The following is a 14,128-nucleotide window of genomic DNA, read 5'->3' on the forward strand; positions in this document are numbered from 1 at the left end:
ACTGATCACGCGCAGCCCAGGTTGGACCTTCCCCTGAGCATGACGTGCAGAAGGCGTCCTACTGACCTGCTTCCCCTCTAGACCTGAGTTCCCAAGGCCGACGCCTGCAGCAAGACAAAACTGGAGAACACAGATCCGTAACCTCCTGCCCACATTCCCCCGCAGCCACTGACCTTGAGGCCAGTTGGGGGCGCGCGCGGCCCGCATGTGGGCGGGGCCGGGCTTTTGGGTGGGCGTGACCTTCCGTGCACAGAGCACTGCCCGCTCTCGCGCTTGCGCCGAGAGGGTCCAGCAATGGCTGCGCCCGAGGGGTCCCTGAGGAAGCGGAAGGTCGTGGACGCGGACCGCGGGCCAGGATCGCTGCCCGTGCCGGAGCCTGATGCCGCGGCCGGTCACACTGGTCTCCGTACGGGTACCTTCTGGTTGACCAGGATCGTGCTCTTGAAGGCCCTCGCTTTAGTTTACTGTGAGTGCGCGGTGAGCCCCAATGTGCTGCCTGTGTCCCGCTTTAGCTTACTGAGTGCACGGTGAGCCCGTCGGTGGGCTACTGGTATCCCACTACCCGGAGCGCCTAGAGCCCTAGTTCCTCCTCGTGGCTTCTGGGACCCCTGTTTGCCCCGCCCTTCTCTGCTCCTCCCTTCCTAGTTTCTCGCGTCTCACAGACCCTGCCCGACCCCCATTCCTTGTCAGATGCCTCTTGCGCGGTCCTGCACTCTCTCCTCTTTGCCCGGGATCTAAGAGGACACTGACTTCTTGGGTTGGGGGAGTACGAGAGTTCTTAGCAAGTGACTTCCACATGGTCACCTTTGCCTTCTGTCGCCTGTCCCCGTAGCTCCAGTGTCTCACTGAATTGGGGAAGAGGTGTAAATGCATACTGTGTTCCGCCTTTAGGACCAAGGCAGCTGTGAAGAGAGGAAAAAGTTTCCTTTCCAGAGCTGAGCATGCCTCATATAACCCACACTTGCCAGCCCTGACCCACGTTCAGGGTGCCTTGAGGGAAAGCAGAACTGAGGTGACTGGCTGATGGCCAGACTAGGGTTTCGTTAATGTTGTTCCTCCAGCTACTAACCCTGCAATTCACAGTTATTCAGTTTGAGAGAGGAGGTTTGTCAAGACATGATGTAGCTGCTAGATCCCACTAGTTGCCAAGCAGATGAAGCCTGAGCCTTAGGAATCTGGTCATATTCAGATTTGACCTGCTGGTCAAGAGCCCTCCTGCCTACCACAAGACCAACCAACCTGCAGGGCAGAGCTGAGCCTCAGAACCTCCAGACATCTGGAGAGGTGGGGGCAGTTGCACATACCAACTCCCTTCCACCAGTGCCCAAAGCACAGAATTTTGGTTTGAGAGAGAATAACCCCTTGAGTGGATGGTCACAGCCCAGCCTGTTGGGAAGGAAGATCAAACACAGATTCCCAAATGAGCCCTGAGGCCAGGAGAAGACTTGGCCAAGATGGCTGCTAAGCAGGTAGCTTCCACAGTAACCATTGAGCATCTCTACTTCCTTTCTTTATCCACCTCCCTCATACATGAGGGGGAAAGAACTGAGTCCCTGCAGCTTTGGGGCAGCATCCGTGTGGCATTGCTGTGGAGAAGCCTGGTCTACTTTGAGTTTGTGTGATAAGTCTGTTACCTCCTGGTGCAGAGCACCAGGGACCGTACTGTGTGGGGTTGCCAGTGTCAACTGTTGTAAAATAGCTGTACGTGATGGTGATTTACCCTTCGCAGTACCAAGGAGTCATTCTGAAAGTGTGCACTGTCATAGGGATAGGGCCAAGATTATTATGAGTCTAGAGACTTTAGCAGAACTTGACAGGTTGCCTTTCCAGCAGTTTTGCTTTATATGCAGCCGGGATCGGGGCTCCTGCAAATCCAACAGTGCTTTCTTTTTGCTCTCCACAGGGGTTCAGTTTAGTTCAGAAGGGACAGTTTTAAGGCACTGGGTCGAGCAGATAACTTGTCAGGGATGGGCAGAAATTCTACATTGAACATATATGGATGTTTTCTGTCTCTCAAAGGTAAACTTGATATTTGAGGTAGAATAGGTTTTCAGTTTCCCATTTTCCTGGGTTAGGGTTTTGTGGCTCAGGTAGCCCCAGGCAAATCTTGCTCTTTTTGGAAAGTTCCTGACCACCCTGGGCTTGTAAGTCACTCACTCCGTTCCTCAGGTGACACAGGTTCTTCCAAGGTGACAAAGGGGCTCTCCAGACATATCACTTGAAGGTTAGATTTTCTAGTGTCTGAATGTTGAAAGTCACCATGCAATAGAACATAACCACATTCGGTGGAAACCCCTTTTTGAGAGACAGTGAATTTAGGGGGCTTAACCTTAGGCAAATTACCTTCAAAAGCATGTAATAAAAGTATAGTAGATCAGGAAAATGCATTGCATAAGAAACACAGAAGTGTGGTTACAGCTTGTGTTTAGATATCCTCCAAAAATCTCGTAAAGTCATAGGTGTGGTTTTTCAGAGGTGGCTGGGATCTAAGGTATATGATGGTGGAATCAAGTATGTGATGCTAGGATTAGGGTGTGTGATTATTAAATTAGTCCATTGATTGATTTGGCATATTTCTGAATGTGGCTAATGGAAAGGCCTGCCTTGGGTGTAGATAGCACCACCTAAAGGTCAGGTAGCCTGGAAGGAATAAAAAGGAGAGACAGACTACTGCCATTGTTTCCTTGCTACTTTGCTGCTTTGCTGTGTTTCTCCTTTATACCTACCATGAACTGTTCTTCTTCTGAAATGTTCTTCTGCCACGCCGCCGTGCCTTGGCACCAGCCAACTATGAACTGAAACCTCTACAAACTGTGAGATGCAACAAACCTTTTCTCCTTTAACTTTGGGCGTCAGGTATTTTGTCTTAACAATAGAAAAGTAACCAAGATGAAGCTTTCAAACCAGACCAAAAGGCCACTGTGGGGGCAGCAGGCTTCTCCATTTTGCCTGATTTGTTGAGGTTCCAGCTGCTTTCCACTGCAACCTTTCTGTTTCTGCATGAAGTTCTGGGAAGTGAACATGCTAGGGGTGAGCTCTACACAGATTAGTATATGCAGGACCTGGATATTCTGGGAGTTGCCTCAGAAGCAATGCCATGGAGCAGAGACATACAGTTCAGAGGACATTCTGCTCTGGTAGCACTGCCATTGTCCCTGTGGATAACAGGGTCCAAGCTGCTACCAGTGGGAGTGGGCCTGGGGTAGAGCTCCCTGGCTCCACCCTGCTGTTTGTTCACCACCCAGGTATTCTGAGCAGTAGTTCACACCTGATTAGTGCTGTCTTAGGCCTTGAGGAATATTTTGGAAGGCTGGGTTCTGGGCAGAAAAGCGATGGGAAGTATTACACTGTCAGCCTGAGCTGTAAGATTTGGGTGCTTTGTTTGTGGCATATATCGGGTCTGTGAGTATCCTTGGATACAATGAGAAATCCGAGCCTCAGAATGGGTCTTGTACTCAGGGTCACCAGGCAACAAAGTGGGCCCTCGAGACACTATTGTCTCCTGATGTTCATTACATTTAACAAATGTGACCTATATTCTGTAAGGAAGAGGGAGGCTAGCAGAAAACTCCCTAGAACCTGCTGGGGACATGTCAGAAGGGTGGTACAGCAACCTTCCCACTAGCCCAGCCACACAGTGGTCCAAGGATTGGGAGTTTTGAGAAGTTAAACTACAATGTCAACTGCAATGTCAAGTGTTTTTGCAGTGACTTTAGGTGCAAGACTATATTAGCCTTGCAGTGAGTGGATGTACAGGAAATGACTAGTCTGGAACCTCTTTGAAATCCCTCCATTAGGCCAAGAGTTCAACAGCTGGGCAATTGGGGCTGAATTCCTGGGGTGTCTGAGCTGCCATTTGTTAAGGTCATTATGGGGAAAGCTGGATTTACTGATGCAGCAGAAGAGAAGCACGGCCTGGAGGGGCCACTAAAATCCTTGGACAGCAGGCTAGCTTCACATTCTGAGGGGTCTTTCTGGGTAGACTTGGGGACTCACTATTGAGGAGAGCTTTATGTGATGTGAGCAATACAAGGAGAGGCACTGGGAGTCCTGAAGATAACAAAAGGATATTTCTTTTCTTTCTTTTTTGGTGAGACTGGGGATCGAACCCAGGGCTTTGTACATGCAAGGCAAGAGCTTTACTACTGAGCCACATCCCAACCCCCAATATTTCCTAGTTCAGGCAGCATGAAATGAGGCAACACCTGAGGAAGGGAGGACAGGCTGGTGATTGCCTGTTGCAACTTGACCATTGGCTGGCCACTTCCATAGATTCCATATCTATAGGCAAGTGGGACACCTTTAGCATTTGATTTATCTGAGCTCATGCCATCTTGTTGGGCTCAGGAGACACTGGCCCTGAGTTGAGTGGACTCTCCTGGGGTATGCTGCAGGTAGATTTGTTTTCCAGGACTTAGGACTTCAGGGATGCTTCCCTGTTGATTGTGGAAGTTAACATCTGTCTGTGCCACTTGGAACCAGAGGCGCCTCATGGCGGAAGGGCCTTGGGTGGCAAGGACCAGCCAGTGCACACTTGGTAGCATTTGATCAAGGCCTATTCCTGCCCACCACTGTAGCCTTCACTCCTAGGGCAGCTACCAGAGCTACTATAAGGCATTGTCCCCAGCTGTGGCCCTCAGACCACCTGGCCTCTGCTTTCCCTGACATGAGTTGTCCTTTCCTTCTCTGAGGTCTGTCTGCCTTCAGACTTCACTCTTGTGATAAAGAGCAGGGCTGAATAGAACCCTGTGCTCTTCTTCCTTTGCACTCTGCAAGGCTGGAGCTCCTGCTGTGGTGTCCTGAGAAGAGTTCTTTGCATCCTTGAACCCCTTCAGTTCCATCTCAGTGAATGCCCCTTCCTCACTGTAGACACTCTTCATTTCTTTGAATATACACAGAATATTCTTCTAATTGTGACCTCTTCCTGCTCCCAGCCCCAGATGTGACTCACCTGGCGTTCAGATTGCCCACACCAAAGGTCCCTGTTTTCTACTGAGTTGTGTTCATATTCTTACATTTCATGACTTTCTGTCTGTTGGTTTATTTGCTTTGTGAGTATACTCCACACAGAGATTCACATAAAAGCAGGGAGTGGGTAAGCTTTCTGGGCCCATCCCTACCTACTGAGAAGTATTATCTGCCTACCTTGTTCTCAGTTCTCAATCCAAGCAGTTTCCCCCAAAAAATGTGGTGCTGATGAGATGTTGAGAGTCTGGTTCTTTCATAGAGGACTAAGTTTCCCTTCTGGAAACTTTTAGGATCTGAACTCCTTGATATTCCACCCTTGGGCCTTATCTCAGCACATGTCTGCAGTAGGATCTTTTTCTTTTCTCCAAGGATCTCCCTGAGCTCACTCAGTCTTAAGTCTTGAGCCCTTCTGTACCAGACCACGTGGGGATGCCATCCCCACCTGCCTCCCAGCTGGGGCAGAAGCCTGACATAGCCCCCGAGTAATGTAGGTAGAGGATGAAATTCCTCCTGGACCCTGAGAGTTGAGTTGCCACATAGAATCTACTGCCACTGACCCTCTGAGGACAAGAGCCTGGCTATGGCAGGAGGCGGCCAGTCATTAAGAGTGACCCAGGCCTTAGCTTACAAAAGGGCCACCAAAGGCTCATCCTCTCCTGCCCCTACACTATGCAGGAGAACACCCCACAGCCCAGCACCATACATGGATGGGCAGTGTCAGCTTCCTGTGAAGGAACACAAGCCAGGGTGTGTGTCTGTGTGTGTGTCTGGGTTCTCAAACAAGGAGCTTCAAGTCTGGCAGCACAGAGGACTTCAACCCTTACCTTCCCAGTTCCAGGTTGGAGCCTTGCACATTGAATTATTGGGATAAACTTTAAAAATCTGACCTCTAAAGGATCTCAGAGCTGGTTTTGGCTCAGGCACTATAGTACCTGGTTTTGTTGACTTGTGACATGGACCATTGGTATGGATGCTATTTGTGCAATTGTAGTGTATCTCTTTGTTTACATTACATAGGTACTGAGTCCCCTGATAGGTGAGTTTAACCAACAGGTTGCAGATATGTAGCAAGTTATGCGCTTCATCGAGGGAGATCAGGTTAGCCTGAGATCTGTCAGCTCAGATACATGGAGAAAGGACCAAGGAGGCAAGCACTCACACCCCCAGCCTTTGCTCAACTCTCAGGCGTTTCTTTGGAATATTTGAGGAAAAAATGAAGCCAAAAAGAAACCTTGATGCCCTGCCTTGTTTGATTTTATGCTGAGTATTAAGTGATTCTGAATACTTGTGGAAACTGAGCATTTTTCCTCTTCTCCAGGTACCTGGGTCCTTTAAAGCACTGCCTGACACAAGCTCCTCATGCTTGCAGGGTGTTCAGAAAGCAAATGCCACCCAACCTCTGAGTGCATGGCCAGCATGCAACTGTATTTATTTAAGATCAGGCCCTTAGCCATGCTGTTACTGCCAACAAGAAATCCTTTCCCACTGCACCCCCAAGCGCCCCATCCTCTCTAGAGGTAGCCAAGGTCAGGGGTCCCAAGCTCTTCTGGGTCTCCTCCTGTAGAGGAAGCAGTTGCAACCCCTCTGTGCCCATATGGTTAGCACTCCCAGGTTGGCAAGCACCAGTCCAGCCCAGCCCAGCCCCAGTCACCACCTGTGAGGATGGCCAGCACATGTGGGGGAGGGGTGGTCGCCAGAGATGTCCAGGATGTCTAGCTTGCCAAGGATGTGGTACAGCTTGCAGTCGAAGTCCTAGATGGTGGGTGTGTACTGAAGCATGCAAGTTTTTAAAAAGATGTTTGAATTTATTGTGCTCAGATCTGGAATGTGACCATACTCTGACAGGGCTGGCATTTCTAGAACAATTCTGTTCTAATTTTATGGTAGTTTATATGAAAAGGGGAACCTCTTGCCCCTTTGTACTGGAAATGAAACCCAGGGCCTTCTGCATGCTAAGTGTGCTCTGCCATGGAGCTGCGTCTGAGCCCCAGTGTAGAGGTGCATGGTCCTCCTGTAGGGACTTGACATGTTCTGTCTAGGCTCCCGGGAGAGGCTGAGATAGCCTCCCTGCTCTGCCTTTGTTCACTGGAGGAACTGCCTAAGGCTGGTTGCTTGGATTTGCTGTTAGGTCCTGAAATGCCTTGAAATGTTTGTTTCTTCTTTCTACTTGGTTATTTCTATATCATAAGTTGACAGTGAAACAGGTTATCTTCCCTGAACTCTAAGCCCAATCTGTCTTTACTTTTCTTGACAGGTAGAGAGGTTATTGGGCTGCTTGTCCTGAAGTTATTTCCTTTTTTTTTTCTTTTGGTGGAACTGGGGATTGAACTCAGGCCCTTGAGCTTGCCAAGGAAGCGCTTATTCTACTGAGCCATCCCCCAGCCCCTGGAGTTATTTTCTTAAACTATTAAATGGATGATACTAAGCCATGTTTTTCTCCTGTGCATTGGTCTGGATGATGTAAGAGAGGAGAACTCCAACACTCTAGCAATTTCTGTTAGGTCCTTTGTGGATATTGCCCTACCCCCTACCCTGGGGGATGAAGCTGCACACCAGGTTGTGCTTCACTTGACCTTTGGGCAGCCTGGTGTGCACAGTGAGGCCATGCGTGTGTGCGTGTGCATGTGTGCACACATGCACGCACACACACACACACACTCACACACAGGGCCCTGGACTGTGTTCCTTCAGAGGAAGCCGACACTGCCCATCTGTGTACAGCACTGGGCTGTGGGGTTTTCTCTTGCCTAACATGGGGGCAGGAGGTTGGCGCTTTCAGTGTCCCCTCTTGTCCCTGAGGCCTAGACCACTCCTGATAGCTGGCCTCCTGCTGCCAGAGCCAGCCTCAGCCATCTTCTTGCAGTACACCAAGGGACATGTAGGGAAATTTCAAGAAATACCCATTTTTGTTACTATTAACTGATCTGCACACTAGATTTTCTACAAAGCTCCAGGCCCCATCAGGATCCCTGCAGTGTCAGGTTCATGTCTGCTATGTCCCCTGGTTTGTGGGTCTCCAAGACTGTTCTCCTTTGTGATCTTGGCACCGGCCCTGGCCACATGTTCTATAGAACACTGCTTGAATTGCTTCAGTCAGATTTTGTCATATGGCTAGGTGGGGCAGTGAGTTTGAAGGCCCTACTTCAGTGAGGGGCCTTCTTGTCATCACACTTTACCTGACACCCACAGGACTCACAGGTCACCTGGTTAAGCTGCGTCTTCCAGATGTCCTCTCTGCAGTCATAATATCCTACCCACTGTGTTTGGGAAACCAACCCCTAAATCCAGCCCCTAGGGGGAGAGGGAACCCAGCCACATCATGAAGGGGTATCTACAGATACTTACTGGAATTCCTCTGAAGACTGTGTCTTCTCCATCTACTTACTGACTACCTGTCTGTGTCACTGAGAACTCCTGCACAGGCATGTACACTTTTGAGTGAGGTCCTTGCTGTTCTGCTCCTGAGCTGTTCCCATTCTGGTGCTGGGAGCTGCTCAGCTATGCCTCACATTTCCATCCTTCACTAGGTGCCTTTTGGGCTTCTGGCACACATGGTAGGCAGACTTGACTCCTGCCCCAGGCTGGAATTTCCTCTCCTCTGGAGAGTCCTGATTTCTCTGTATGGAGAATGGTGTTGAAATCCTTGATTTGCCTTGGCCCTTCTCCGGGGAGGGGGGTTAGAGGTGGATTTGTGTGTAGCCAGCCCATCACGTGCCTGTGGGCTTGATTATGTGTCTCTCAGTGGATGTACTGTGGAAGCCAAGTCTCTCTGCAGTCTAAACTGTGGCTTGGTACAGCTACCGAGTCTGCCTTCTGCATAGACCTGCTGAGACCTGCTGCATATCCTCGGCCCTTCATGAAAAGAACAGTGCCAGCCTGTTCCCCAAACCCCAGAGAGAGCAGAGCAAGTGCTTATGGTGCAGTTCCTTCCATCTTGTCCTTCTAGCCCCCAGCCCACCTCCTTGCAGTGAGGCTGCATCATACATTCTAGTGAGTTAGCTCACTCGTCACTGTCCATATCTGTTCCTTGTCCCCTGATATCCTAGTTGGCTGGCTTTCTTTTTTAAAATGTATTTAGTACAGGGTCTATAGGGTCTCACTACACAGATCAGACTCATAGTGATCCTCCTGTTTTCAGCGCCCCAAGAACTGGGACTATATTTGAACCCCAGTCCCTGTGTCTGCCTAAGCAGGCACTTTAATCCATTGAGCTATGTGGCTGGCCCTTGGGGTTTTTTTTTTTTTGGTTTTGGTTTTTTGTTTTTGTTTTTGTCTTTTTGATGGTTAGCAGACATTAAAGTTTATATTTGTGTGCTGCATAGTTCTGTGAACATGATCAGCATGTGACATTAAAACTCCTTGCCCAGTGGCTGACACCCCTGGCCCCCTGTGCTGGTCTGTCCCCATGTCCTATCTTCCCAGGTGTCATGTGAGTGAGAGCTTACAGAGTACAGCCTCTGGGACCTGTGTTCTCACTTAGCAAAATGTCACTGCTGAATCAGTACACTCCACAGTGGGTGAGGATCTGAGAGGACCATTGCAGGCTCACAGGCCCACAAACCTTGGCCAGCTGTATAAGATGCTGAAGATCCTCACTCACAGTGATTGTGCCCTTTCATGTTCCCTCCAGCAATGAATTCCTGAAGCTCAGACTCCCCTGGGGCATTTGGTGTTGTCAGACGTTTGGGACTTTGGATGTCGTAAGAGGTGTGGCACTATCCCATTGGCCTTCCTGGGACCTGTGACAAACAAGGAAAGGTTAGGACTTCCTCCAAAGACAGTGGTTGGTTGTCAGTACCATGCTGACACAGCTACTAAGGGGGGCTTCATCACTGCAAGTAAGTTTGTTGTTTAAGAAGACAGCTTCTGAGTGTTCTCACAGAGGACTACATCAAGCAATCGAAATTTAGAAGCTGAACTAAAGCCTCTTCAAAAGCAGAGTGCACTGCATTTAATCGTGTTTCCATCTCAATGTCGCCAACATATAAGAGAAGTCTCATTCACCTTTGACTTGTACTTTTGTACGTGTTTTGTTGTTGTTGTTGTTTGTTTGTTTGTTTTTTTGTGGTACCAGGGATTGAACTCAGGACCTTGTGCTTGTCAGGCAAACATTTATTCCACTGAGCTATGTCTATGGCCTCCTAGTGTGTGGTTTGGTTTTTTTTTTTTTAATTTTTGCTAGAGTAACCTCTATCCAGAGTTCTATACAGAATTACAGTGCACATCATCCCCAGAAACCATAAATCCTGGTCCATTTGTAGAAGCTTAGTAAAATTATCTTTGCAAACATATTTTAGAGATTGTATTTCTGTATCTTAAAGGGAAAAAAATTGTGTTACCTCGTATGCAGGAGCATATTTTGCTGGTTTAAAAGAGTATGATATATATCATTTTCTAGCAATTTTCTTTGTTTCTTTTTACACCATTATCTTTTCACTCTTGCTAATGGCTGCTACATTTTAATTTATTTATCCAACTTGATAACGTTAGTGATTCTGATTTCAATTTTTCATTTGTTTTGCTTTTTTTTTCCCCTGTAACATTGAGAAAGGATCCAGGAATATGACACAAGGGTGGAATAAACATTAATTTTGTGCATTCTATAGTATTTTTTTTTGTTTTTAATAACTACAAAGCTTTGCCAAAAATTTATGCATTTCATTCAAATCAGTGATTTATATTTGTGTGATTTCTTAAAAACAGTTGTGGATCATTTAAAAAGTAAAATAATTACATTCCTGATTAGAATTAGGAGTCTATTTTTATACCTTTATGCAGCAGTTGGTGCTGATGTGTTTTATTTCTTCCTCCCTTCCTGGGTGCTGGTCCTCTCTGTCTTCTCCCTGGGCACGTGGTCCTCTGTGTCCACTCCCTGGATGGAGTGTGATCTTTATCATCAAAGACATGTATTGTGGGCATTCTGAGGCTATTGTGTGTTCTTGGAGGTATGGTTGCTGAGAGTGTCCTCAGAGTCTCGTGCTTGAAGTCTGGGTAGCCATGACTTGCATGTTAACAGCAGCTCTGTTCTCTGGCCCTGTGGTGCAGCAACTTTGATGAGAACTGGAGTGAAGACTTGAGTGCCACCTAGGAAGCCTGTTTACATGTTACCACAGTCTTGGTTGGTTGGTTTTTGTTGTTGTTGTTTGGTGTGTGTGTGTGTGTGTGTGTATTTGGTACAGGGTCTTACTACACAGCTTAGACTTATAGTGATCCTCCTGTTTGCAGCCTCCCCAGCACTGGGATTACAGGCATGCACCACCACAACTGGTCTTGGTGGCTGGCTTAGCGCACCTGGGGACAGGTTCCGTGCAGTGTGTGATGCTGGGAATCAAACCCTATCCTGCACTTGCCTAAGCAGGCACTTAGTCTGCTGAGCTATCTCACCTGCACCACTGCCTTGTTTTTATTTTTAATCTTTTTTAGATGAGGTGTGAGCCCAGTTGGGCTCACACTCATGATTGTCCTGCATCAGCCTCCTGGCAGCTGGGACTAGGCATACTAGTATAGGCATACTTGACTAGGTATATCTTACACAGAGCCATGTCTGACCTGCAACATGTGGAAGTAGACACCACATATCCTTATACAGTGTCTTCTCTGGGCTGGACTTTCTGTGTCCCTCAGAGCTTTGGGAATATAAAACTCTTTATGATGTAACTTGGATGCTCACCCTCCCCTCCCCTCCCCAGCCTGGCCCTCTGCTGCCCATGGAATTCTTCCTACTCTCACCCCCTGTGCTTGTCTCTCTTCCAGTTGTGGCATTCCTGGTGGCTTTCCATCAGAACAAGCAGCTGATTGGTGAACGGGGCCTGCTGCCCTGCAAGGCATACCTGAAGAGCATCCAGCAGTACTTCCATGGCAGGATTGGCTGGGATGCCTGGAGCTACGCCCCAACCATCCTCTGGCTACTGGACTGGTCAGACATGAACTTCAACCTGGACCTCATTGCTATTCTCGGATTGGGCATTTCCTCCTTCATCTTGATAAGTGGCTGTGCCAACATGATCCTCATGGCCATGCTGTGGGTCCTCTACCTATCCCTGGTCAACGTGGGGCAGGTCTGGTATGTAGAGTTGGGACCACTACGGTCTGGCTGTCCTTTGACTCCATGTCGGTGCTAATCTCTTCAGGATACCACAGGGACTCCAGCAGCTGAGAGGCTGAGCTAGCCTCCTCCTGAAGTTAACTCAGAGCAAGTTGATCATGTCTTTAGGACTTAATAGAGGCTGCTGGCTGCACTCAACCAAATGAGTGTGGCCTTCTCTTTGGGGAGTAACACAGTGCTTCTGCTTGGAGAGGCGTGTCCCCATTTGAGGCCACATTGCCACAGCTTGAGTTGTGGCAGATGGAGAGATGGAGGCAGAAGTCACAGGTGAGCTGCTTGAAGATAGAGGGAGGGGATGGTTCTGAGATGTACCCTCCTGCTCCTGCTTGGGACCATACAGCCAGTACTAGGAAGTTTTTATGGGTTGCAATGGGACATACTCTAGCGATGGCCTCTAGGTTATGGAGCTTGTGGGGCCACAAGGTGGGAGAATTCTGTGGACCATAGGTGGGTGTATTGGAGAAGCATGTGCACATGGGGTTGCTGTTCTGTGAGCCTGTAGGAAGTGGATATGAGATATCCGTGTGGACATATGGGAGGTAGACATGGTAGTTGATACCCAAGTAGATATGTATGAATTAGACATCGGATTAGTGTTCTTGTGGGATGCCTGTGATGTATAGATACATGGAGGCGGATGTGGGGCCAGTGTCCATGGGGGCTTGTGGGAGGTAAGCTTATTGATTGGTACCTAGAAAGACGCATACAAAGTAAATGTGGGGTCAGTGTCCCTGCGAATATGTGGGAAATGGATGTGAGACATCTGTATAGAGATGTGGTATGTGAAATACATCACTCCTCTAGGTACTCTGTTCAGGAGCTACATAGGCCAGTTGGGATGGACTGAGTCAGTAGAGCTGGACTTAGGCACAGAGTTTTACAAAAGAGGCCCCTGGACATGACACTGGCTTTGATCCCAGGCAGCTGGAGCTGGGCTCTTGGAGCTGCTTTCTTCTGGTCCTTACTGTGTCATCCTTGATGGCACCCAGGGCCTGTGAAGCTATTGACCTATGACCTCTCCTCTCAGCACAGACATTTCTGGCCTCTGTGCTTTTGCAGTGGCTGAGACCTGGTCTTCTTCTTGGTTTGTGCCAAGAACAGAGTGATGTGCCAGGCATGGATGAGGCCAATGATAAAACAGTGTGTGGGCACAGGATTGAATAAGGCTTTACCTCACCCCCAGGCAGTACCCTGTGCTCAACCTACCGAAGAACAGGCTCAGTGTCCTGGCCCCCTGTCTCCTCTCTGCTGCCTACCTGGGACCTGTGAGTCAGTATCCTTTGAAGGAGCGTGGGAATCTTTTCATGTCTGGCTGTAGCAGGAGCCATGCAGAAAGGAATTGTGCTGTATGTTCCAGGAAGAGCCAAGGGACTTCATACAGCTGTTCCTTCAGCCACAGTGTGTCTACACAAGACTGATTGTAGGTCATGGAGCAGCCAGGAGTGTGTGATCACAGGGCACATGCTGTGGCACTCAGCTGCATGTGGACACTGCTGTGTTCCAGGGAGTAGTTACGTTGGCCTGTTGCATTTCAGTGAGACTGGAGAGGTTGGGGGAAGTTCTTGAAGGGCCACTAGCTGACACAAGGCCATGTGGACATTGTACCAAGCACTGTGTGTTGAGGGAAGCTTGTCACACCCTTTCTTTCTCCAAATGGGGCTCAGGGATGTTGCCTCTTTGGTGACTGATCTTACCTGTCTCCAGGGCAGGGGTCATTGATGACCTGATAAGGATTTTGCCTGCATTGTTTCTATGATATCCTGCCAAGTGCTGTTTCTGAGGCATATTATGATTTTATTTTTATTTTTATTTATTTAAAATTAATTTTATTGAGGAAAAAATAGCAATGAGACAGTTTCAAAACAGGTTAGTAGGACAGTGACGATAATTAATACATTGCATATTGTCTTCATAGTAGTTATTCAGAGTACAAGATGCAGACATGATATCTTTTCTAAACACTATTAGTGGGGCTGGTGAGATGGCTCAGTGGTCTAAAGCACCTACTTAGAACAAGCTTGGCAAAGCACAGGGACCGCGGTTCAATCCCCCAGC

The 14,128-nt window shown here is 48.4% G+C and overlaps 1 protein-coding gene across 2 annotated transcripts in view; it reads left to right on the top strand.

Annotated features, from left to right (window-relative positions):
• Nucleotides 1–246: 246 nt before the first annotated feature.
• The window catches only part of Lmf1 (lipase maturation factor 1), a 108,089-nt gene continuing 94,207 nt past the window's right edge, over nucleotides 247–14,128 (top strand). Inside the window, exons 1-2 of one of the 2 annotated variants that reach the window (XM_004628125.2) lie at nucleotides 247–466; nucleotides 11,722–12,031. In XM_004628125.2, the coding sequence (XP_004628182.1) occupies nucleotides 295–466; nucleotides 11,722–12,031 (482 nt within the window). In that variant the 5' untranslated portion in view covers nucleotides 247–294. The remainder of the gene's footprint in view (nucleotides 467–11,721; nucleotides 12,032–14,128) is intronic. The other variant, XM_023711714.1, reaches the window with a different exon arrangement.

Source organism: Octodon degus, unplaced genomic scaffold, assembly GCF_000260255.1.
Source record: "Octodon degus isolate 3935 unplaced genomic scaffold, OctDeg1.0 scaffold00021, whole genome shotgun sequence".
In the NCBI taxonomy this organism is placed as follows: Eukaryota; Metazoa; Chordata; class Mammalia; order Rodentia; family Octodontidae; genus Octodon; species Octodon degus.